Source organism: Esox lucius, chromosome 19 (assembly GCF_011004845.1).
Source record: "Esox lucius isolate fEsoLuc1 chromosome 19, fEsoLuc1.pri, whole genome shotgun sequence".
Classification (NCBI taxonomy): Eukaryota; Metazoa; Chordata; class Actinopteri; order Esociformes; family Esocidae; genus Esox; species Esox lucius.
In genome coordinates this window covers 4,595,827-4,622,089 of record NC_047587.1, presented here as the reverse complement: position 1 = coordinate 4,622,089, position 26,263 = coordinate 4,595,827, and the positions used below count along the sequence as shown (strand labels likewise).

The 26,263-nt window shown below is 42.3% G+C and overlaps 1 protein-coding gene across 5 annotated transcripts in view; it reads right to left on the bottom strand.

Moving 5' to 3' along the window:
• Nucleotides 1-3,278: 3,278 nt before the first annotated feature.
• LOC105018159 (asialoglycoprotein receptor 2-like) overlaps nt 3,279-26,263 on the bottom strand; it is a 57,998-nt gene continuing 35,013 nt past the window's right edge. The window contains exons 1-7 of one of the 5 annotated variants that reach the window (XM_034288508.1): nt 8,016-8,201; nt 7,373-7,549; nt 5,917-6,015; nt 4,454-4,549; nt 4,214-4,338; nt 3,699-3,799; nt 3,279-3,523 (exon numbers count right to left, since the gene is read on the bottom strand). In XM_034288508.1, coding sequence (XP_034144399.1) covers nt 3,352-3,523; nt 3,699-3,799; nt 4,214-4,338; nt 4,454-4,549; nt 5,917-6,015; nt 7,373-7,529 — 750 coding nt within the window. In that variant the 5' untranslated portion in view covers nt 7,530-7,549; nt 8,016-8,201 and the 3' untranslated portion in view covers nt 3,279-3,351. Of the gene's footprint in view, nt 3,524-3,698; nt 3,800-4,213; nt 4,339-4,453; nt 4,550-5,916; nt 6,016-7,372; nt 7,990-8,015; nt 8,202-26,263 lie in introns of those variants that run through there. The other 4 variants (XM_034288509.1, XM_034288507.1, XM_013138748.4 and 1 more) reach the window with 4 other exon arrangements.

The window sequence follows — 26,263 nt, the reverse complement described above, 5'->3', positions numbered from 1 at the left end:
TAGTTCTAGTTTTCCGTTCGTTGTTTGGTTTTGTCTAATTTAACAATAAACCTACGAATGTGAATCATGCCTGCGCCTGGTTCCTATCCTGCACTCCACAACCGCGTGACATTATGCTTAATGGTTGAGATTATAATGGCTATCCTGGTATGTTTGAATAGTGAACCTTTTCCTATTAAAGGTAGACTTTTTCACAGGTACAACAAGATATGTATGACAGGATATGTATGAGTCTTTTGTGTGATATTCTAGCATGGATCATGATACGGACAAGGATTTTTTTTTTAATTATTGTTCAAAGGACTTTAGTGGAATGTTTAATCACAATGTCATGTTTTGGTCAGATTTTCTGCTGAACACAGATTGTGTGCTTCACCTTTCGGGAAGGGAACTATCCGGTTACCAGAATATTGTAGCCCTAGTGTGTATTGGACATAAATGGCTTGTTCAGTCTGACTGTATTTTGTGGTAACTTTGGAACAATGTTGTTATTATTATTATTTAAAAGAAATATATATAATTAACCTTTTAAAATGTTGAAGCTATATTAGAAAATATATATATCTCGATCACAGTTCACACAGAGACAGAAGCATATTGTTAGATTTAAAGAGCTTATTCCCCTGATAGCTTAAGAACTGGCATTACCCAAAACAGTTACAAGCAACACAGAGAAAAAGATCCTCCAGTAAATGTTTAAAATGGGCAAGAGGGACAAGATATAAACTACAGTGGCGAGTTCTGTAGCTAGCAATAAACCTGAGTGCACAATGATAAGTAACATCCAGCTTTTATGTGCTGATGCCATAGCATGCATGTAGATGCATGTATATCCCAATAATCTTTAACCAACATATAAGTAGCTTTCACAATTTGTTTTCTATTTGTGGAGCACAAACATGTTCTGTTTTTATAGAGGAAGCCTAGTTTGATCTTTAGCCTTTTAGTTCATCAACATGTATTTGAATAGACAGTTTATTTATATGCAGACTTGATTAATTTGAGAGCCATCTAAGCATGTGAGTGCAAGTGCCATTTCAACCAGTTTTTGGGACCTACTAAAAATCAGTTTTTGGGACTTACTAAAGGCCACTCTAAAATGTGCAGTTTCACTTTATTGGGGGGGTCCGGCGGGGTCCGAAAACCAGTCAGTATCTGGTGTGACCAACCACCTTATAAAACAGGAGCGGCCAGTGAGCTGAAGGAGGAACGCCCAACGGATGTGTGAGGCGCGGAAGTGCTGGGGCAATGTGTTATTTTTCGTTTGCCCTCATGTGAGCCGTCCCCATTTGGGGAACTGTTTTGAGTTTTAAATGATTGTCGGGAACACATAAACCCGAGAAGATCGAAATTTGATTCTGGACTCGTTCCTTTCTACCGTCCCGCTTAGTTTCGAAGGGCGTACTTAGGTCCTTCCACATGAATGCGTATACGGTCTCTACTGTGCTGATAATGCCATGTTCGGAGGAGAAACCAATACTCCATGCCAACTGTAACGCATGCAGGTACCCTTTATGAGCGTTTGTGTTTTTCCCCTCCTGTCATTTCCCCAGGTGTCTCTTATGATCCTGATTGTGCTCGTTGGTGTTTCCCACCTGGCAGTCATGAGTGCATCGCCTGACTGCTGAGGTGGACCAATTCGTAGACACCCCTTCTAATTGCACCACCTGTTCTGTTTTCCATTACCCAATTGCATCACACATCCCTGGTTTAAAAACCAGTCAGTTGGTTCTCTCAGAGAGTCTCTTTTGCGTTACCCCACATGGACATAGACACTCTTGAGATACACACCCTTTTTGATAGACAGACACTTTGTTAATTCATACATCACTCAGTTTATCACATACATCTCGCTTTGTCCTGTTTCATGCGAGTATGTATTGCTGTGGTCTTTCATTTGGTGTTGTCTAGTCAATTCTTTGCTGTTTGCTGTTTAGTCCTTTTTCAACCAGTGTGTTTTGTTTGTCCCTGTGTCCCTGGGACAAGGGGCATACACACACACAACCTGTAGGAAAAAGTTGTCTAAAAACACTAGTTAGAACTGAGTGGACCACCCGCTGTATTTTTTGCATTGGTTAGTAGTCAGCTAAGCAGTTCTTGAAGCAGCCAAGTCCAGTTTAGGGGTGTTTGGACTATATTATTTAATTTCTAACCCCTTTACTGTGTGTTTATATTAAAGGTTTTTATGTTTGACGGTAGCTTTGGTTGTCTGTGTCGTTTGTTCTCACTGTTCATTTACACTACACTAATTTGCATGAGTTTTATGTTCCGAGTCTTTGTACCATCCAACCTAGACTGCTTGAGCTACAGGGTTTGTTACACTAACACAACATGTGGAGAAAACTAAAAGTTTCAGGTACAGAGGGAGGTTTTATACACCCCTCTGAAACATCAGTGAACCAATAATACTCTGGGGTAATAATTAATCATACCTATCTAGTGTGTCTGTGTTTGTCGTACACACAGACTACACAGAGCAACCAAGTGCTGTTTCCACTTAGCAATGTTAAAAATGCAGCCGATGTTACTTGCAACCATTACCATTTCTGTAGTATGATTTGTTAATTGGTTTGTTAAATGTGAAATAAACCTCTAGAAAGGGGTAGAATTGTGCCAGTAGTGTTTTAGCTATGATGATTAGAGCAGGCAAAAGCTCTGTGCTAAGATAGCTGACTGGCTTGATTTAGCTCAGTGTTTCTCAACCCTGCTCCTGGACAGCCCCCCCTGCCCTGCATGTTTCAGATCTCTCCCTGCCCTAACATACCTGATGTAGCTCATGAAGGACTGGATAATGAGCTGATCATTTGAATCAGGTGTGACAGAGCAGGGAGAGATCTAAAACATACAGGGCAGGGGGGTGCCCAGAAACCGGGTGGAGAAACACTGATTTAGCTAATTCCTATTTGGCTTGATGATTTAGGTTCTGAGCGGATAATGAAATGCACTGTCTTGCTAGCTCAATTGAACTTGCTAGCTCAAACTGAATAATATCTGGCCTGTTATACTGTGTGCCTAATGTAAACCTCTGTTTTTACCATGCAAAGTAAATCAATGCACAAGTTGATAATATTGAAAGGTTGTCGAAAAGAAACCCTGCAAACCACCACACGGCCCAGCTCCTCTCTCCTCTCCCCTTAAGTATTTCTCCTGCAGACCCTCAGACAAACTGGTAATACACTGGAAAAACATTTTCCTCTGCCCCCACACAACATAAAACCGACAGCGGTCTGTGTCTGGTGGTGTCTATTATATCAGTACTGAAGACAGGACGCTACTACTGCATCTCAAGATGTAAATAGGATGTGTCTTTATTAGTAAATATGTTTGGAACAAAACACTCAGGACAGATGATCAGACAGGATGAAAGTAACTAAGCAGAAAGAGCATTTTCTCACAAATCCAGTTAAGTTTTCTCTCACATTGTTGGTCTTTCCATGTCTGTAAAGGATTGTTTCCCTGAATGTATATCTCAGCACAGTCCTCCTGACCCTGAAAATCATCAGGCTGGCTAGGATTCCAGAACCTAGATGGTTAACAACACACAGAACCAGACAGTCAGATATTGTGTTGATAAAATCATCATTCTAAATGAATCCTCTTTTCATTTTATGTAGAAATGAACATGATTTGTAGAAATATGCAATTCTTGTTATTCTAATTAAGTTTCCTTATCCTCACAGGATGGTATAATTTCTCACCCTGTGGTCAGTACTGTACCATCCACCCATTTCCAGGTTCCCTCCTTATCTTTGTCAGTCAGACCAATCCAAGCTCCCATTTGAAGGCCAACAACAAATCTCTGTTTTTGAGAAAAATAGATTTGTAGTTCCTTTAAATAAATGAGACATTTGGCTCTACCAGGTCACGATCAACTCTGTCTTTTTCTCTCAATATATAAATATATCGTCTTTGATGCAAATTCTTAAGCAGTATTTTGGGCATTATATCCTTAGTTGATTAAAGGAGAGATGAAAGGAGATGGGGTACTCAAATAACAATTGGCCAAATACAAACCCATGCTAAAATGTTACAGGTGAATTGGACTGTTACACCTCTCTATACCACCAAGTGACAATGTTCATGTTCCCTAATAATGACAATCATAATTGGAAGCCAGGGTAATAGATGATGGACTAGACCATTGAGAATAGCTTTGTGGGGGTGCGAATGGTTTAAAAGCTATTTTCTCTTTTTTTAACATTCTCTTTCCTACCTGTTCCTCTTCACTGTTTATTATCACCAGGTCTGCTTCTCTCATCTGACAGTCCTGTCTGCTCTCATCCCAGGTTTTCTGCTCAGCAGACAGGAAGTAAAAACTGGATCCAAAGTATCTCCATCCTTCAACATTTCCAAGGTGAACACATGGAAATGTAATCATTATTTTTATATTCACAATTTAATTGATAAATTGACTGATTAATTAAATTGTAATTAATTACAGGTAAAGTCTCACCGAACACAGAGAGCTTTTCCTGAAGATGATCTCTCTCTTTAGTCAGGTTTTTATTGAGGATCTGTAATTCTTCTTTCTCTTTGATGGTTCTGTTAACTGCAAATATAAATACAAACACACAATGTCTACACAAAACGCCAAGCCTGTAACAACACTTCTTACAACTACATCATGATCAATGAGCAGGAATGGGCAGTATTGATGATACATGCCTTAGAAATATGTATTTACAATAAAAATTTAGATTTTGTCATTTGTATTTGATAGGTTTGACGAAAATGGCGTCATATTTTGTATCACAATTCTTTTGTGTTTTGTATTTTGTAATTTACAAATATTTACAAGTATAAAATACTTTGTTTACATGATGTCTACTTGATGATATCCAATAAACGCTACCTCTGATTGGTGCTTACTCAATGATTTCCAAGAATAGTTGAGAGGAGAACAGAAAATGTATCCAAACCCAAAGATGAAGGTCAAGGTGAGAAAAGTGAAGGTTGCCAGCTTTCCATAAATGTTTTGCATAAATTGCTACATTTTAACAGCTCGTGTTAATTTCGTGTTCGTTTGAGTAGGCTAGGCTAAATTGTTAACCAATTTACGTGATGTTTTAGCTAACATTTTGACCCGAGGTGCAGCCCTCACAGTTAATGTTAGCTTGTTACTTTCAGCCTATGTCAAGTTTTCGTCGGTTGTGCAGAAGATACGAGGTAAGGAACAAGATTGTACCCTAACTGAAGACGCTGTTTAGTAGGATCATGATTTTGCATGTATGACTGCCTGACACATAATTTATTATTATATCTATGATTAACAATCAAATGCTTAATTACTTAGAAATGTGTTCCTATGAATACAGGTGCCAACAGTTAACTTCTTAAGAATTACTTGTTTGTCATTGAGTGAGTTTTGTGAATGCAAAGTGTCTTCATTACCGAACCAAGTAACTAAATTAGGATACAATTATGCGTAATTAGCAAACTGTTTGTTAAAAATTTAACTGCTGGTTACTTTATAAACGAACCTTCATCTGGGTGATGACAGGGATGTGTGGATATTTGATCTGTTAACTGGGATCTGTTTTCTCAGCCTAACGACTTTTTAGGCTGAGAAAAGCTGGTGCTATCAAACATTGTCTACTTAATCAACTGAGTCAGTGTCCTGGTGAAGGGACAGATCAAATAGACTGATAGATGGAATCAACTGAGTCAGTGTCCTGGTGAAGGGACAGATCAATAGGCAGATAGATGGAAGGTTTGCGAAGTGATTTCATGATCCCTTGTAAAATTTGTTTTAGTATTCTTAAAAGACAAAAATACAGTAGTTTAATTTGATACATGGTGTGGCTGCTATATTTTGTAGATTATTTTGATACACTTAAAATTAAGGTATCTTACTTTAAAATAAATGTTGATGTATCTCTGCCCATCTCTGTCAGTGACCATATAACAGGAACTCACAGTAAACAGACAGGACTATGATCCTAGTCAGTAGGAGAACACACACCAGCCCCAGACACACTGCAGCAAATATAGATCTCTTCCTTGATCTTTCAGACTCTGTGGACACATAAACATTAATACAAGTCTCTGTTTATGTGTGTATTTGTGATCTTGTGGATTCGTAAGTGAAGACAAGAATTCCTCAAAAGTCTTTCCAAGTGTAGTAAACCGTGATATACACAATGAAGTGAGTACTTCTAATGCAGGAAGGCATGTGGGAGACTCTGAGATAAGATTAGATTCTAATGTACTGTCATTGAACAGTATGAGTACCATACAATGAAATGCAGTTACAGTGAGGGAAAAAAGTATTTGATCTCCAATTGATTTTGTACGTTTGCCCACTGACAAAGAAATTATCAGTCTATCATTTTAATGGTAGGTTTATTTGAACAGTGAGAGACAGAATAAAAACAAAAGAAATCCAGAAAGACACGTAAAAAAAAAATTATAAATTGATTTGCATTTTAATGAGTGAAATAAGTATTCGACCCCTCTGCAAAACATGACTTAGTACTTGGTGGCAAAACCCTTGTTGGCAATCACAGAGGTCAGACTGATATATTACTTTGTCAGTGGACAAACGTACAAAATCAGCAGAGGATTAAAAAAATAATCCCTCACTGTAGGATCTAACCAGGAGTGCAAATAGAAGAGGGCAGGAAATGTACAAGTTTTAAGTGAAGTGTATGTTACAAGTGGAATGTATAGATGTGCAATGAAGGCAAATGAAGTGCAAATGGCAATTCTAAATGAGCAATGAAGGCAAATATGAGAGGACAGAAAATGTACAAACGTACAAAGTATTAAGTATATGTATGTGCAAGTGGGAATGAATAGGTGTGAAATGAGACAAAAGCTACTACAAATGACAATTATGACTCCAATCAAGTAAATTGAAGGTGCAAGGTGTCATGTGCAACTAAAATGCAGGGATAGCAGCAATGAGGTTTCTGAGGTAGACAAGTAGTACAAGGAAATAGCGCAACAAGATCCCTGAGAGGCAGTACTAAGAGGTGCTGCCAGGATTTGATGTGGGTGAGAAGTTTTGCAGCTGAATTTGTCAGTGGTTAATGTCAATGGTTAAGAAAATGTGTGTTTGTTTTTTAATTCTTGAATGAGCTTCAGCTTTGTATTTATGTATTTATATGTTGTCAATTGTGTTTATGTATTTAGATGTTTTTTTTTTCTTTTAACTGTAGCATGTAGCCTATGTTGGAATGTGGAAAACACTTGCTAGGTGGAGCCAATGCAAGAAATGCAGAAGAAATGAGGAGACGGCAGGGGAATCTCATTGGTAACGGAGAATTGAGGAAAGTACTAGACATGAATATAGGGGACATAACAGAGTGTGTGTTGTGTGTGTGTATATATGGTGTGTGTGTGTGGAGTGTTTGTGTATATGTGGTGTTACCTGAGCGCTGGTCTCCTGGTACATAATGTGGATCAGAGTCTTCTGTCTCATGTGTTCTGGTTCTGGTGTCTCCATCTCTCTGGGTGTCTGGACTGACGTAGATCTCCTCCACCCTCACATCCATCTCTCCTCTGTCAATCTCAGTCTTCTTGTTCATATCTGGCTTGGCATCAGACATTATGAAGGATGCTCAGTGCTTTATTTCTTTGAAAGGCTACTTCATGTGAATTAGAGGTTCCAGTGATTTTATTGGATGTGCATGAAGACCATCTCTGAGTTTAACTCTCTGTCTCTTTGTCTGTGCATCAAAGGCAGAAGTCTCAAAAGAGGATGTTGACATGTGTAAGAATCACTTGGATAGTGCAAGCAGCATTGTCTTCTCCTTTTCATATCTCAGGAAATACCCCATTGCGATATCACTATGTGAAACAGGTTTTCACACTTTTACCAGGCCCTTAACTTCTGATCTCTTAAGAGATAAGAATTTAAATTACATATATTTAGCATCTATACATTTCCATTATTAAAAACAATTATCCTACTTTGTTATTTTTGATACAGGCCATCTGTGGAGCACACAGTAAAATAAAGGGCTTTATCCCACAATACAAAGAAAAAAGTTTAACTCCCGAACAATACTTACGTTAGGCGTAAAGCAGGAATCAGGTGAAATAATAACAAAGCATCTTCCCTGCCTGTTTCTACAAACAACCTCTGTAGCCTCTGTTATTCATAGACACACTTACAGATGTAAGGACGGACACTCCATTCTATCATACATGTTTACATTCACTTTGGTGAAAATCACTGAAGTGCCCTCATTGCAATACATTTTCCTAAGCACCGCCCACTGGAAAATATCTCTGAAGACTGTAATGACACAGTCCACCACCTGAGGGAGCCAAACTGATTCCTATGTGACAGAGAAGCATCTGCTGCACATGGACTCATCTATTATAATATATTACTTCTGCAATATAACACAGTATTGTCACCTTAAGGGTTGAATTAAGATGTGACTAACCAACTAAAGAAAGGTTTGTTAGCAAACCGCCATGGAATAAAAAACTAAAATACTATATGCAAGTCTCAGATTCTAGAGTTGATGGCTCCACCTGGTGTCTGGTTCTGTGTGTTTGTTTTCATTTCTGTGAATAAACGTAACTACAAAAAGCTATAAGAAGTCCGTAGGATCTACATTCTCTGACCAGATTCCTCCTAGGCTGAAAGAAATACTCTGTGTTTTAATATGTTATACTTCATATGGAGGTGGAGGAACGAGGAGAGGGAAGATGGATGTGGAGGAACGAGAAGGAAGATGGAGGTGAAATAACAAGGAGAGGGAAGATGGAGGTGAAGGAACATGAAAAAGGGAAGAAGGAGAAATGGGGAGTAAATATATTGCGGTGAGAGGGAATAACTCCTGTCTAAGCCACTTTACACTGCCTACCAGGATGTTTTAAAACAGATTTTAAGATTTTTCTGATTACTTTTAAGGCACTTGATGGCCACTCTCCCTGTTAAACCTCTGACCTCTTTACACGTTATGTGCCGGCACTGTGATGGTACAAGTGTACCGAGTGTGTAAAAGGAAAAAAGGAAAAGGACGATTGGTATTCAATAACGCTTTTGTATTTTAAACATGAAACAAACCTCCCACATGGCTTCCAACAAGACAAAAAAAAAATCTGTGAGGTGCTGAACAACAGAATATAAACACAACTACACAGTGATTGGAAACAGGTGCGTCCTCTGGATACACCGCTGTCATCACTCTCCTGGTAGTTGGTACACCAGCAAGGTGGAGCGCAGAAGAGGAAGGGGAGCTGCTGTGCCACAGGGAGCAGACATTACAGGCACATACTTTGAGATCCTCTGGGTCTTTTGTCTGTTCTGGAGTCCTGGCAGAAAACTAAAGGGGACAGCATTTGTAGTCAGGGCCCCCGAGGCTCTGGAACAGCCTGCCAGAGGAAACCAGGCTGATTCTGTGATCACTTTTAAATCACTACCACTTACTTTTATTGTAAAGCCTTTTCATAATTTTACTAATTTCCCTTTGTTAATTGATTTTGAATCATTTTGCTCTATAAATAAAGATTAACATCATTTATTATTGTTACTTTAGGTGTTTCATACACTGTCTGCTTGAGTGCCAGAGAGAGTGAAATCACTGTTCACCATTTTCTCACAAATCCAATTATGTTTTGTTTCACATTTTAAGTCATTCCATGTCTCTGAATGTGTTTTTGTCCTATAGTTTATCTCAGCACAATGAAAGTTATCAGGCTGTGGTGGATCCCAGTACCTAGAGGGTTAATGACACATAACCAGGCAGTCAGACACTTCAGAGGTGAAAAAATAAAAGCTTCCACTTTTCATGGTATTTCCATATTTCAATTGTATTTGGTAAGTGTTGAAACATCTTTAGAGCATTTGGAATGATATAATTAACAGAAAACACATTTTTATGAACATAATTTAAAGAAATACATAATTTTTGTTATTAAAGATTCCTTATAACATGAAATATGTATCATTTCTCACCTTGTGGTCAGTAATGTACCATCCACCCATTTCCAGGTTCCCTCTTTATCTTGGTCAGTCAGACCAATCCAGGATCGCTTTTGAAGACCAAAGAGAAATATCTGGTTTTGATAAATACATTTGTATTAATTTACCATAATTTACATAGTTATTAACCATATATATATATATATATATATATATATATATATATATATATATATACCATTACAATACATATGTAATTTTACTTGCAATTACAGTATATATTTTTTGTGTTTAAAATTATATTTTAATTTAATATTAATATATTCCTCCAGCCTTTTTAACCAATTCCATAAGTTGGTTTACAGGAAATGATGTGCCTAGTGCAAAATCTAAATTTGGGCTTTAGATAGATCCCTTTCACCTGTCTTAAGACTTACTTGAGTAATTACGTGTTATTTTTATATTTATATATTCAATGTTATTAATATAATAGGTCCTGTTATAAAAACCTCACTCAGAAGTCTCCCCTTATAACGCTCTCCCTATACTCACCTTTACTTTTGGTTGACCGACTTACAAATGCTTTGTAAACAATTTTTTAGGATCTCTAAAAAATTCTAATGTAGATTAAATTATAGGCACAGTGAAAATCTGTACTCAAGTAGAAGTACTGTTACTCGTCCTAAAATGTACTGAAGTAAAAGTTGAAGTACCACCTGAAAAAACTACTCAAGTAAGAGTAAAAGAGTACTTGGTCAGAAAGGTACTTGAGTACTAGTTACATATTTTGTTCATGTCATTATAACGCCATAGTAACAAGGAACAATTATTTAAGAAAGTACAAACGCAGACTGCATTTTAATACTTGAATGGCCATTTGTTTTCCAGAGCCCATAGAAATGCAGAATAGAAAAACTAAATAAATTGCAAAATTAAATAATACTGTATTTCTATTATTAATCTCTGTTGCAAATAAGATTATTACTTGTTACTGATATATTTTTTTTTTTATAATAATCATCTTGTGTAGTAATGCTCAATACATCTTGTCAATCAAATATATGTTGTTAGTAAGTCAGGTCTTGGGTGGAATTACTGACTGCATTGCAACTAAGCCAACTGGTTTGCAGCAATTGCTTTCAACTAAAATCTAGCTAGCTAGATTGGCATTACTAAATAATAAAGTTCGAATCACTTTTAATCATTTGCGTTACTTGTCACGCGTTACTGCTCACCCCTGGACGTCACTAAAGAAGTTTGCAGCATTTCTAGAAAGAATGTATACAAATTATGTTGGGAAATGTCCCCTTGTCCTGATGAGATTCACACAATTGTCAAAAAGATGAGGCAGCAAAATCCTAAAGCAAACACAGAGCTACAGTGAGGAGAAGAAGTATTTGATACATTGCCGATTTTGTGAGAGACGGAATCTAAAACAATCCACAAAATCCCATTGTATGATTTTTAAATAATTAATTAGCATTTTATTTCATGACATAAGTATTTGTTCACCTACCAACCAGTATGAATTCCGGCTCTCACAGACCTCTTAGTTTTTCTTTAAGAAGCCCTCCTGTTCTCCACTCATTACCTGTGTTAACTGCACCTGTTTGAACTCGTTACCTGTATAAAAAACTCTTGTCCACACGCTCAATCAAACAGCCTCCAACCTCTCCACAATGGCCAAGACCAGAGAGCTGTCTAAGGACATCAGGGATAAAATGGTAGACCTGCATAAGGCTGGAATAGGCTACAGGACAATAAGCAAGCAGCTTGGGGAGAAGGCAACAACTGTTGACGCAATTATTAGAAAATGGAAGAGGTTCAAGATGACGGTCAGTATCCCTCGTTCTGGGGCTCCATGCAAGATCTCACGTCGTGGGGCATCAATGATCATGAAGAAGGTGAGGGATCAGCCCAGAACTACACGCCAGGACCTGGTCAATGACCTGAAGAGAGCTGGAACCACAGTCTCAAAGAAAACCATTAGTAACACACTACACCGTCATGGATTAGAATCCTGCAGCGCACGCAAGGTCCCCCTGAAGTTTGCCAATGACCATCTGGATGATCCAGAGGAGGAATGGGAGAAGGTCATGTGGTCTGATAAGACAAAAATAGAGCTTATTTGTCTAAACTCCACTCGCCGTGTTTGGAGGAAGAAGAAGGATGAGTACAACCCCAAGAACACCATTGTTATGGAAATTTTGAACTAAGGTGCATTTGTCGTGGTGAAGATTTAGCGGTCAATCTACGTTCCTACTCTCACCTATGGTCATGAGCTTTGGGTCATGACCGAAAGGACAAGATCCCAGATACAGGCGGCCAAAATGAGCTTTCTCCGCAGGGTGGCTGGGCGATCCCTTAGAGATAGGGTGAGAAGCTCGGTCACCCGGGAGGAGCTCAAAGTAGAGCCGCTGCTCCTCCACATCGAGAGGGGTCAGCTGAGGTGGCTTGGGCATCTGTTTCGGATGCCTCCCTTCCTGGGAAGGTGTTCCGGTCCCGTCCCACCGGGAGGAGACCCCGGGGAAGACCTAGGACATGCTGGAGGGACTATGTCTCCCGGCTGGCCTGGGAACGCCTCGGTGTCCCCTCTGAAGAGCTGGAGGTAGAAGTCTGGGCATCTCTGCTTAGACTGCTGCCCCCGCGACCCGGCCCCGGATAAGCGGAAGATGATGATGATGATGTTGATTCTAAGTTCTAGGGATATGGCTGGCTCTGCCTGGGGTCTGACTCTCTCTATGTTTCTGTCTGTCTGTTTTTCTGCCAGTCAAACTGCTATAGATGTTAACCATACAGGAAGTTGAGAAAATACTTAACAGTCATCATTGTGGCAGCAGTGTTTTATATATATTTTAATGTTATATTCTTGCCTAATGTGTATAAGGACTCTTCTTTACTATTACAATGGTGTGTCTGGTGTTCTGGGAAACTGGTACATAGAACAGTTGTGCCAATTTGATCAATTGTAAAATGGCTGGTTGAGCAGGCTGGGTGAAATACAGACCAAAAAGAATGGACAGTCAAACCATTAAATAAATAAGGCATGCTTGAAATAAAGTGGTGAGCAATGTCCAGACAGCACTTCATCTTCACAGTTAAAGTCTTTACTGGCACTTGTCTATGTACTTTGGTTCCATTGCAACATACAAACCATGCAGAGTAAACATTTGACAAATTATGCAAATTAGTCAAAATAAACATGACTTCCATATAACCTATAGTCTGACTCCACTGACCCTCCAGACTCCAGCCACCTAGAACACAAACAGATGGAGGTTTAAAAACCCTTCTAAAATCACTTTGATTCAACCAGTAAAACCCCTGGTCAACAGTTAGGACAATTAGGCAGAACTGTAACACACGTGCGTCTTCAAGTTTGTTAAAAACGCACAAAGGACACACATGGTTAACCTCTATAATGTAACAATATTTAATAGTAAACTAAATTAGAGTGATACAAAAACTGAATTAATAAAAACCTTCTATACGTGACGTGTTTCAGTAGTTCAGAGACACACCAACCAATAAAAAACACAAGGGAGATTTATTGTCTTTTTTTCTCACAATACAAAAAGGGCCACTTTCAATTTTCCCACCTTGCCACTTTCCCACCTTGCCAGTAAATCATTAAAATCCATTAAAACCATTAAAAACACCACACAATAGACAACACCCAACAATACAAAACACAACAGCAAACAATTCACACCAAACATATCATCAAGTAATTGATAACACATCACCAAGCAATATACAACATTAAGCAATACATAACACAACACCAATTAATACACAACAAAAAACCAACCAATACTCGACACCAACCAATAAACAACAACAACTAAGACACGACACCAATCAATACACAACAAAAATCCAACCATTACTCAACACCAACCAATAAACGACACCAACCACTTGATAGGAAATGGGCATGAGAAACTTAACACAACACAGATGTGCTGACTACGATAGATTGGGACTGATGCCTGTTACTGATGGGCTCCATACATTCTGTCCATACCTCCTGCTAGGAGTTGCCCATCCATCCATCCATCCATCCATCTTCTTCCGCTTATCCGGGGCCGGGTCGCGGGGGCAGCAGTCTAAGCAGGGATGCCCAGACTTCCCTCTCCCCAGACACTTCCTCTAGCTCTTCCGGGGGGACACCGAGGCGTTCCCAGGCCAGCCGGGAGACATAGTCCCTCCAGCGTGTCCTAGGTCTTCCCCGGGGTCTCCTCCCGGTGGGACGGGACCGGAACACCTTCCCAGGAAGGCGTTCCGGAGGCATCTGAAAAAGATGCCCAAGCCACCTCAGCTGACCCCTCTCGATGTGGAGGAGCAGTGGCTCTACTCTGAGCTCCTCCCGGGTGACCGAGCTTCTCACCCTATCTCTAAGGGATCGCCCAGCCACCCTGCGGAGAAAACTCATTTCGGCCGCCTGTATCCGGGATCTTGTCCTTTCGGTCATGACCCAAAGCTCATGACCATAGGTGAGAGTAGGAACGTAGATTGACTGGTAAATCGAGAGCTTCGCCTTGCGGCTCAGCTCTTTCTTCACCACGACAGACCGATACATCGACTGCATTACTGCAGAAGCTGCACCGATCCGTCTGTCAATCTCCCGTTCCATCCTTCCCTCACTCGTGAACAAGACCCCTAGATACTTAAACTCCTCCACTTGAGGCAGGCACTCTCCACCAACCTGAAGTGGGCAAGCCACCCTTTTCCGACTGAGGACCATGGCCTCGGATTTGGAGGTACTGATTTTCATCCCCACCGCTTCACACTCGGCTGCAAACCGTCCCAGTGCATGCTGAAGGTCCTGGTTAGAAGGGGCCAACACGACAACATCATCTGCAAAGAGCAGAGACGAAATCGTGTGGTCCCCAAACCTGACACCCTCCGGCCCCTGGCTGCGCCTAGAAATTCTGTCCATAAAAATTACAAACAGAACCGGTGACAAAGGGCAGCCCTGCCGGAGTCCAACATGCACTGGGAACAAGTCTGACTTACTGCCGGCAATGCGGACCAAGCTCCTGCTTCGGTTGTATAGGGACCTGACAGCCCTTAGCAAAGGACCCAGGACCCCATATTCCCCAAGCACCCTCCACAAGATGCCGCGAGGTACACAGTCGAATGCCTTCTCCAAATCCACAAAACACATGTGGATTGGTTGGGCAAACTCCCATGAACCCTCCAACACCCCGTAGAGGTTATAGAGCTGGTCCAGTGTTCCACGGCCCGGACGAAAACCACACTGTTCCTCCTGAATCCAAGGTTCTACTATCGGCCGTATTCTCCTCTCCAGAACCCTGGCATAGACTTTCCCGGGCAGGCTGAGAAGTGTGATCCCCCTATAGTTGGAACACACCCTCCGGTCCCCCTTCTTAAAAAGAGGGACCACCACCCCGGTCTGCCATCCCAGAGGCACTGTCCCCGACCGCCACGCGATGTTGCACAGGCGTGTCAACCAAGACAGCCCCACAACATCCAGAGACTTGAGTTACTCAGGGCGGATCTCATCCACCCCCGGTGCCTTGCCACCGAGGAGTTTCTTGACCACCTCTGTGACTTCAGCCCGGGTGATGGACGAGTCCACCTCTGAGCCCTCATCCTCTGCTTCCTCAATGGAAGACATGTCAGCGGGATTGAGGAGATCCTCAAAGTACTCCTTCCACCGCCCAACGACATCCTCAGTTGAGGTCAACAGCTGCCCACCTCTACTGTAAACAGCGTTGGTAGGGCACTGTTTCCCTCTCCTGAGGCGCCGGATGGTTTGCCAGAATCTCTTCGAGGCCAGCCGATAGTCCTTCTCCATGGCCTCACCGAACTCCTCCCAGGCCCGAGTTTTTGCCTCCACAACCACCCGGGCTGCAGCCCGCTTGGCCTGTCGGTACCCGTCCGCTGCCTCAGGAGTCCCACAAGCCAACCAGGCCTGATAGGACTCCTTCTTCAGCTTGACGGCATCCCTTACTTCCGGTGTCCACCACCGGGTTCGGGGATTGCCGCCTCGACAGGCACCGGAGACCTTACGGCCACAGCTCCGAGCGGCCGCTTCGACAATGGCGGTGGAGAACATGGTCCACTCGGACTCAATATCTCCAACCTCCCTCGGGATCCAGTCGAAGCTCTGCCGGAGGTGGGAGTTAAAGATCTCTCTGACAGGAGACTCGGCCAGACGTTCCCAGCAGACCCTTACAGTACGCTTGGGCCTGCCGAGTCTGTCCAGCTTCCTCCCCCGCCATCGGATCCAACTCACCACCAGGTGGTGATCAGTTGACAGCTCCGCCCCTTTCTTCACCCGAGTGTCCAAGACATACGGCCGCAGGTCAGATGAGACGACAACAAAGTCAATCATCGACCTGCGGCCTAGGGTGTCCTGGTGCCACGTGCACTGATGGACACCCTTATGCTTGAACATGGTGTTCGTTATGGACAAACTGTGACTAGCACAGAAGTCCAATAACTGAACACCACTCGGGTTCAGATCAGGGGGGCCGTTCCTCCCAATCACGCCCCTCCAGGTGTCACTGTCGTTGCCCACGTGGGCGTTGAAGTCCCCCAGTAGAACAATAGAGTCCCCAGTCGGAGCACTTTCCAGCACCCCTCCCAGAGACTCCAAGAAGGTCGGGTACTCTGCACTGCCGTTCGGCCCGTAGGCACAAACAACAGTGAGAGACCTATCCCCGACCCGTAGGCGCAGGGAAACGACCCTCTCGTTCACCGGGGTAAACTCCAACACATGGCGGCAGAGCTGGGGAGCTATGAGCAAACCCACACCAGCCCGCCGCCTCTCACCATGGGCAACTCCAGAGTGGTGAAGAGTCCATCCTCTCTCAAGGAGTGTGGTTCCAGAGCCCAAGCCGTGCGTAGAGGTGATCCCGACTACCTCTAATCGGAACCTCTCAACCTCACGCACTAACTCAGGCTCCTTCCCCGCCAGCGAGGTGACATTCCACGGCCCCACGCCACCCGTTCGGGCTGAGCCCGGCCGGGCCCCATGGGGGAAGGCCCGGCCACCAGGCGCTCGCATTCGAGCCCCAACCCCGGGCCTGGCTCCGGGGTGGGGCCCCGGCTGCGCCATACCGGGCGACGTCACGGTACTCAAAATTTTGTTCTTCATTAAGGGGTTTTGAACCGCTCTTAGTCTGACCCGTCGCCTAAGACCTGTTTGCCTTGGGAGACCCTACCAGGGGCATATAGCCCCAGACAACATAGCTCCTAGGGTCACTCGGGTACTAAAACCCCTCCACCACGTTAAGGTGGCAGTTCTTGGAGTTGCCCATGTGACTGACATAGGCTCTATGGATAGGTCCATTGACCATAGGTTGCAACATACCATACAAAGGTCTTTTATAGGATAAACCTTTGTAATTGGAGGGTATTGGAATGTGTAATGGTTGGTTATGACCACTGGCCACCTCCGAAGTATCCCGGCATAAAAGACTGTGTTAACTTCATAATTATTGGAGAGATAGAAATGAGAAATGGAAGGTCAACATCATAGACTCATGCTGAATAATGATGGCTCTCCCCTGACTTCCGGTTGCACTAATTTTGTTCATGGATCAAACTTGGACAGAATCTAAAACAATAAACAACACCGACCAAGACACGACACCAACCACTACCAACCACTAAGAGATCAATAATTAAGAAGATGAAAGCGCTGGTGGTGCTGGGTAAGACGACGCAAGAAGCCCCAGACCTCCATTACCATCCGGGGGGAAGTGATTGAGATGGTGGACTCATACAGGTTCCTTGGAGTGCATCTCAACAACAAACAGGACTGGTCCAGCAACACAGAGGCCCTCTATAAGAAAAGACAAGGTAGGCTGTTCTTTCTGAGGAGACTCCAGTCATTCAACATGTGCAACAGGCTACTGCACATGTTCCATCAGTCTGTGGAAGCCAGTGCACTCTTCTTTGGCATTGTGTGTTGGGGTGGTGACATCAGAACGGAACGACGTGAGCAGGCTCAACAAGTTGGTGAGGAAGGCCAGCTCTGTTGTTGGGCTTTAACTGGACAATCTGGAGATGGTGGAAGAGAGGAGGAGGAGGACGAAGCTCGATGCCATCCTAGAGAACCCCTCTCATCCCCTCCAACACCTTCCGCCACAGACTGATCTCTACATCCTGCACCACGGAGCGCCATAGGCGTTTCTTTGTTCCAGCAGCCATCAGATTGTACAGCGACAGAACCCGTGACCCTAACACCACCACCTCCCCACCATCACCCAGTGACCCTAACACCACCACCTCCCCACCATCACCCAGTGACCCTAACACCACCACCAATAATCCCCTAAACACTTTGAAATAGTGGTGTGATATTTCATAATAATACATTGTATTTCCTAATCTTGTTATTTTTTTATCACAACCAAAGACACCATCCAATACATAACACCATCCAATACACAACACCATCCAATACACAACACCATCCAATACACAACACCAACCAATACACAACACCAACCAATACACAACACCATCCAATACACAACACTATCCAATACACAACACCATCCAATACACAACACCAACCAATACACAACACCATCCAATACACAACACCAACCAATACACAACACCATCCAATACACAACATCATCCAATACACAACACCATCCAATACACAACACCATCCAATACACAACACCATCCAATACACAACACCAACCAATACACAACACCAACCAATACACAACACCATCCAATACACAACACCATCCAATACACAACCGAACACCAAAGGTCCAGTTTCAAATTTGAGGAACATAACGAACGCCTTCAATTCAAGCTGTGGTTTTAACCAAACTCTTCATATTCACAGATGTTCATTTACATGGTGACAGTACTGGAACTTTGGCTACCAGCAAACATATAGAAAAACTACTTAATCTTCATGAACTTCACTGTCATCTGGCAGGCCTAATTAGGAAGAAATAGGGCTTCAACACGTTATTAGTAAATTAAAATGTTGATACACATTAGTCCTACTCAAATGGATTTGACCTCGGGTTCACAGACCACGCTGACCTTTATACACGTCTTCCACTGCTTTCCTCATGAATGAAAGTTAAAACGTAACTTTTAATTAAGGTGGGCTAAAGTTGGACCATTACTTTGTCTTTGTTTGGTCTGTCTGTATGGTGAATTGTAGCCTGTCTTTGTGTCTGCACAACATACGTAACGAAAGAGGAAGTTGACCAACAGCTGGGTTTCTCAGAATATTTATATTTCAGAATGTGTTCACACACAAGGTTACAAGCATTCACTTGTCTTGAGAGAGTGAGAAAACGAGAGAGAAAGAAAAAGAACATCCAGCACATTAGTAAGCTCTAATCTCCCTTTTTGGCCCAGACGAGGTGCAGGTGTGAAAGGGGGGTGCATTTATTTTCCCACTGCCTCTCACAGGGTCCTTCTCACCTCTGTTCTCTGTTTGGTGGCCCTCACCCACAGCTGCTGGTTTCCTCACACTATGTAATTTTAACCTCTGATATTCATAGACATGCCTGTAGATGTAAAGGACGGACCATCCATTATTTATGCTGATGTGCCATAGAGGAAGGTCACACTGACAATGGCTTCGTATTCACTACGTAGTTTTTTTGTATTGTTATAACTGTATGTATCATTTTTGTTTTTGCACACGCTGCTCAGTCGCACATACAGTATAATCGTCAAGCACTTTTGGAAGTTTGTTCATTACTGAATACAGACTTTTTCTCAACTTATGGGGGATGTTGCGGCAGCTCCTTTGTCCTGCCACCAATTTGTTTATAAAACGCCAACCGAAGAGAAAGAAGAGAGGCAAACGTGCCCGTATCCTATGGAGATTTCATACGAGACACTCCAATCTGCCATTACCGAGCATTTTACTTGCAAATGTTCAATCATTGGACAATAAAAAGGACCAACTAGACGCCCGGATTAACTTCCAGTGGGACATTGCGAACTGCTGTGTGCTGGGGTTTGTTGAGACCTAGCTAGACCCAGGTGGCATTCCAGGCTGTGTCCTCAGGCAGTTCACCGACCAGCTAGCGGAGGTTTTCACCTCTATATTGAACCTCTCCCTGTCTCTGTCTACAGTCCCCCACCTGCTTCAAGCAGACCATCGTCCCTGTACCGAAGAAACCTTCCATCATCTGCTTGAATGACTACTGCCCTGCAGCCCTGACCATCATCATCAGCTTTGAGCCACATCTGCTCCACCCTTCCTGACACCTTTGACCCCCTTCAATTTGCATACCGCCCCAAAAGATCTACAGACGATGCCATCGCCTTGACTACACACACTGCCCTCTCCCACCTAGAAACGGTTGCTCCCCTACTGTGCAATATGTATAGGCTAATTCCAAGAAAAGTGAAGCTATATATATAAATATGATTTTACCACCACAGTTTCTGACTGTCTGGGTCTGTGTGTTGTTAACCCTTTAGGTACTGCTATTAACCACAGCCTGACATTAATGAAGATGGTGGGAAGGAGTTGTTCTGTGTTGACATACTATGGTGTACTGGGGCAGCAGAGTGGCAGCTTGAATCGTCAGGTATTGTCTTGATCTGCAACCCAACCAGGAGGACTTTGGTCAGGGACAACGAGTCTTTCTAGCCTGGTACTCCGAAGGTGTGGGCCAGGACATCATGTCCTCCTAAGTTTAAACAGGGCACAAGACAGGGAAAATACGTCATTGTGACTGATCAGGCCTACCACCGTAGTGTCGTCTGCGAACTTGACGATGATGTTGGAACTGTGTACAGGAATGCAGTCTCGGGTCAAGAGGGAGTACAGGTGAAAACCACCATTGTGACACTGCTTATACGGTATTGCAGTTGTTGGACTTAATGAAGCCAGCTAACGAAAATAAATCCTGGACATGTTGAACTTGCTTCGTAGTATAGGCCTCTGGAGTCGAGTAAAGGTTTCGTTTTCCCAGTTGATTCTCATTCAGACGTTGCAGAATCATATTGGGATGTACTCTGATGCACTCTGCAATACCCACAGCAGAATAGCCACATTTGTCAAACCACTGAAGATTGTCAGGAGACATTTTCAAACATGTCCGGTCAACCACTCAGTGTCTGCTGGGGAGTACATTACTTCAGATGTTGCTTCCGCCACAAGTTGGTCTAGTGTTTCATTCAGGCAAATGCCACTTGTTTGTGCATTTATTAAAATGCTTTCAAGCCATTCCAAATGAAACAGGAGAAAATCATCCCCTGACCAAAAGGTCTTGGCAAAAGCAAAGTTCCACACTAATGTCTTGTGTCTGAACTGTAGTCCTTTTTAGAACGGTGATGGAAGCTAGCTAGTCCTTTTTTGATCATGACTAAATGCACCAGAATAAGAATTTTGGCTGGGTGGTCTCAGGAAGGTAGAGTTGAGGAACAGTCAATTTACTTTGGTGGGGAGGTTGATATGATTGACACGTTGTGCGTCGTGTTCTCATGTAATGATAAAAAGTGTAATGACTAATCCTGTACTGTTAAAAGTGAAGTGATAAAAATTGTAATGATAAAAAGTTTAAGGATGAGTGTAATAATATATATTTTTTTAATTGAGAGCATTTTAATAAATATTTGTTTTTATTTGGGTGCATTTTAATAAATTCATTATTTAATTAATTGACAAATTCAGCATTTATTAATTTAGTTATTTTCATCCCTCATCATAGAGTCAATATGTTCACCCGGCACAGCCAGAAGAGGACTGGTCACCCCTCTGAGCCTGAGTCCTCTCTAGGTTTCTTCCTAAATGTCAGCCTTCTTAGGGAGTTTTTCCTAGCCACTGAAATTCAACACTACTGTTGTTTGGTCCTTGGGGTTTAAGTCCTGGGTGTTTTGTAAAAGCACTTTGTGACAACTGCTGATATAAAAAGGGCTTTATAAATACATTTGATTGATTTGATTGATCATAATTGACTCCTGCGTGAACCAAAGTTAGTACTACGCTAGTAGTGTCTCTAAAATGGCGGCGCCCATGAACTAGGTTCGCACCAAGACAAAAAGCTATTTTAACTTGTCAAGTATAACTTCCTAAGAAAAATTACTAATGCATTTCTGATATATTATGTAAAATAAAATTTGGATCACTTTTAGTACAGATGGTAACCATCTGGTCTTGGTGGAAAAACAAAATTTTTTAACTTCATCTGTTATGCATGTGGGCACACATAATACTCCCTAAATTGTTTTTAAACAACACACAAAACTGTACCAGCCCCGGGTCTACCAGCAGCTGGTCAAGTCTATGGAGGAGACGCTACTTCCCATGATAAGTGAGTACAACCTCATGTACAACCTACAACCTCATGACAAATTCAACAAAGACAGGTACTGTCTTTGTATGTACACTATATGACCAAAAGTATGTGGACACCCGACCATCACACCTACATCAGCTTGTTGGACATCACATTCCAAAACCATGGGCATTAATATGGACTTTGCCCCCCTTTTGCAGCTATAACAGCCGCCACTCTTCTGGGAAGGGTTTCCACAAAATATTGGAGTGTCTCTATGGAATTTTGTGTCCATTCAGCCATAAGAGCATTTGTAAGGTCAGGCACATGAACTGGAATGCATTCACCATTCCAATTCATCCCATAAGTGTTCATTGGGGTTTAGGCCTGGGCTCTGTTCAGGCCACTCAAGTACCTTCACACCAACCTTGTCAAACCATGTCTTTATAGACCCTGCTATGTGCACAAGGGCACAGTCATGCTGGAACAGGAATGGGCCTTCCACAAACTGTTGCCACAACGTTGGAGGAATCAAATTGTCTGAAATGTCCTGTTGCATTAAGATGACCTGAACTAAGGGGCCTAGCCCAAACCCTGAAACACAGCCCCAGACCATTATCCCTCTTCCATCAAACTTTACAGTAGGGACTATGCATTCCGGTAAAATCAGAAAGAGCTTTATTGCTGAATAAGATTTACAACAAACAAGGCATTTGTTGTGGCCCATTAGTGCAAACAATTTATAGAAAATAGGGAAAAAAGGAATTAAAACAGTAGACTGTGCGCAATACAACAATAAATAACTAAAAATATATAAAGTGCAAGACTTGCCCAGTTGAGGGTTGTGTGTATGTGGGGAGGGGTTATAGATTTGTCCAGTTGAGGGTTGTGTGAATGTGGGGAGGGGTTATGGACTTGTCCAGTTGAGGGTTGTGTGAATGTGGGGAGGGGTTATAGATTTGTCCCGTTGAGGGTTGTGTCTATGTGGGGAGGGGTTATAGACTTGTCCAGTTGAGGGTTGTGTGTATGTGGGGAGGGGTTATAGACTTGTCCAGTTGAGGGTTGTGTCTATGTGGGGAGGGGTTATAGACTTGTCCAGTTGAGGGTTGTGTGTATGTGGGGAGGGGTTATAGACTTGTCCAGTTGAGGGTTGTGTGTATGTGGGGAGGGGTTATAGACTTGTCCAGTTGAGGGTTGTGTTTATGTGGGGAGGGGTTATAGACTTGTCCAGTTGAGGGTTGTGTGTGTATGTGGGGAGGGGTTATAGACTTGTCCAGTTGAGGGTTGTGTGTGTATGTGGGGAGGGGTAATAGATTTTGTCCAGTTGAGGGTTGTGTGTGTATGTGGGGAGGGGTTATAGACTTGTCCAGTTGAGGGTTGTGTTTATGTGGGGAGGGGTTATAGTTAGTTTGGTTCCGGGTGTATTTTCATGAGCCCTAATTCTGTAGAAAAGAAACTGTTTTGTGGTGTGAGGTTTTGGTCCATGCAACAGATGATACGTGATTTTGACGCACTACACACTTCAGCACCTGACGGCCCCAAGCTCTGTGAGTTTGTGCAGTCTACCACTTTGTGGTTGCAATTTTGTTGCTGTTAGACGTTTCCACTTCACAATTGTAGCATCCTATGACAGAGCCACGTTTAAAGTCACTGAGCTCTTCAGTACAATTCATTGTACTGCCAATGTTTCTCTATAGAAATGTCATGGCTATGTGCTGGATTTTATACAACTGTGAACAGTGGGTGTGACTGAAACACCTCAACTCAATAATTAGTACGGGCGTCCACACATTTGGTTATATATTGTAGATCTACTATAACTTTATTTTATGTTTCTTTGCATCTACATTATCAGTGCATGGATATGAGTGGTGGAAATGTATGTTCATAGATAGAAACTCTTTGAGATAAAACCAATACTCAAGAGTAATTTATTCAATACTTGCAAGCAGAGAGACAGTGAAATCTCAGAAAGTACAGCTCAGAAGGACATTTTCTTATACAGCTAATAGGGTGTGATAAAAACATTTCACAACAGTTACACTTCACCAAGACAATGTTTATCTGGTTCTAGCAGGTTCTTCTAACATCTTTGTCCACCCAGTGGTTACAGGTTGTACAGCTGTCAGCCACAAGTTACATTATTACTCTTTACCAGAACAACATGTATCGCTTCTCACAGGAACAAATTCTGTATTTTTCCATCAGCAAAGCAATAACCTTTTAAACATCATTGTTGCTATGGAGGCAAATCAGAAGTACAACACTCTATTCCATAACAGTACGTGAGGTCAAATATTTGACTGGTACTGTATGTAGTGATGTTAATTATCAGGTTCTAGTGATATTGTTGGTTTTGTCTGATTCTGTCTCTTTCTCTGTGACTAAATGCTCAAAACATTTGATGCGTTTTAGTTTTATTGTTAAATAAATGGGAAGTGTATTTATTACTTCATAACAACATGAGAGACAGACAGAGAGGGACATATAATTTTCAAACCACTTTCTCACAAATCCAGTTAAGTGTTGCCCCACAACTCAAGTCATTCCATGTCTCAACTGGGTTATCTTCCCCATAGTATATCTCAGCGCAGTCCTCCTGATTCTGAAAGTTATCAGGCTGTCCAGAATGCCAGTACCTAGAGGGTTAATCACACAGAACCAGTCAGTCAGACACTGTGGTGGTAAAATCATTAATCTAAGTCCTCTTTTTTTTTACATGTATGTAACATCAAGATACTTTAAAGTTTCCATATCCTAACAGGATGGTATAATCTCTCACCCTTTGGTCAGCACTGTACCATTCACCCATTTCCAGGTCCCCTGTTCATCTTTGTCAGTCAGACCAATCCAGGATCTCAATTTAAGTCCAAAGAGAAATATCTGTTGTTGAGAAACATATCTGAATTAATTTCACTTAATTTAAACAGGCAGGCTTTTAACAATTGTTATAGAAATATACTGAGATGATGTATTAATGAATTCCAAAAATGTATGGGGAATAAAGTTTAAGTGGAAAAGTAATATTTCAAGAGGTGCTACCAGGGTTTTCAATGTGGTAGAGGGGATTCAGCTTTTGTTTATTAGTTTATTGTAAACATCTCTAAAGGTCATCAGCAGGCAATTGGACCCCCTGTTGGGCTGATAAATCCTTCTGTGTATCTGTTCTTTGGTTTTGTAAGTTATGTGGCTAGCTGTCTTGAAAAGGTCATTTACAATGTTCCTGTTGAGCCCTGAGAAAAGGGTAAAACCTAGGAATGGATAAAACAAGGGGGAACATCTATTGTTGACATAAGACAGCTGTGCAGCATCTTGCCACACCACATTACTGTATAAGTTAGTCAATTAGTCAAGCGAGGATGCCTTGGCTAGGCTAAAGCTAACCCCCCAATGGCTTTCACTACCAAGCATTTTCCTCACCAACAACTAAGAATCATCTCACAAAAACAGATTATTAATTGCAGTATCATGTTTTTCACAGAAAAGTGGCTACTCAACAAAATACCTAAGTACGCTATTGGGCTAAAGGGACGCAACATCTTCAGGCCTGACCGAACAGCAGAGGACTCTGGTAAGACCAGAGTGTGCTTTTCATTTATGTGTGATTTGGATGGTGCTTTTATTATTTGCCGGGGATTAACTGACTAACTGCACCACAGTGTTCACTGGTACCCAGCTCCCAACCATCGTTGACCTCCAGCACAAGCAAGGTCACATCCATCCCACAAACTGTTTGCCCTCCTTCCATCAGGCAGGCGGTACAGGTCTCTTCAGTCCCACACCAGCAGGCTCAGGAACAGTTTCTACTGTAACCCTGCTGAACTCTGTACCCGATACTAACCACACACACCCACCCACCAACCGCTTAGTACTGCCTCTCAGGGACCTTGTTGCACTACTGTCTTTGTACTACTGGACTCAGACACTGCTTTACAAAGTCTGATAAGGACATATTTCATTTGCTACATGTCCATGTCTACCTCATTGCTGCTGTTCCTGCATTTCCAAGTTTCAAGGTTTAGTTGTTTAAGGGGGCGGGGGCGATTTGAAGCCATAGCAGTGGGCGTGGTTTTCTTGGGGATTTGAATATTTTCTAAATATTTTGCTTTACACTTGGCGACAC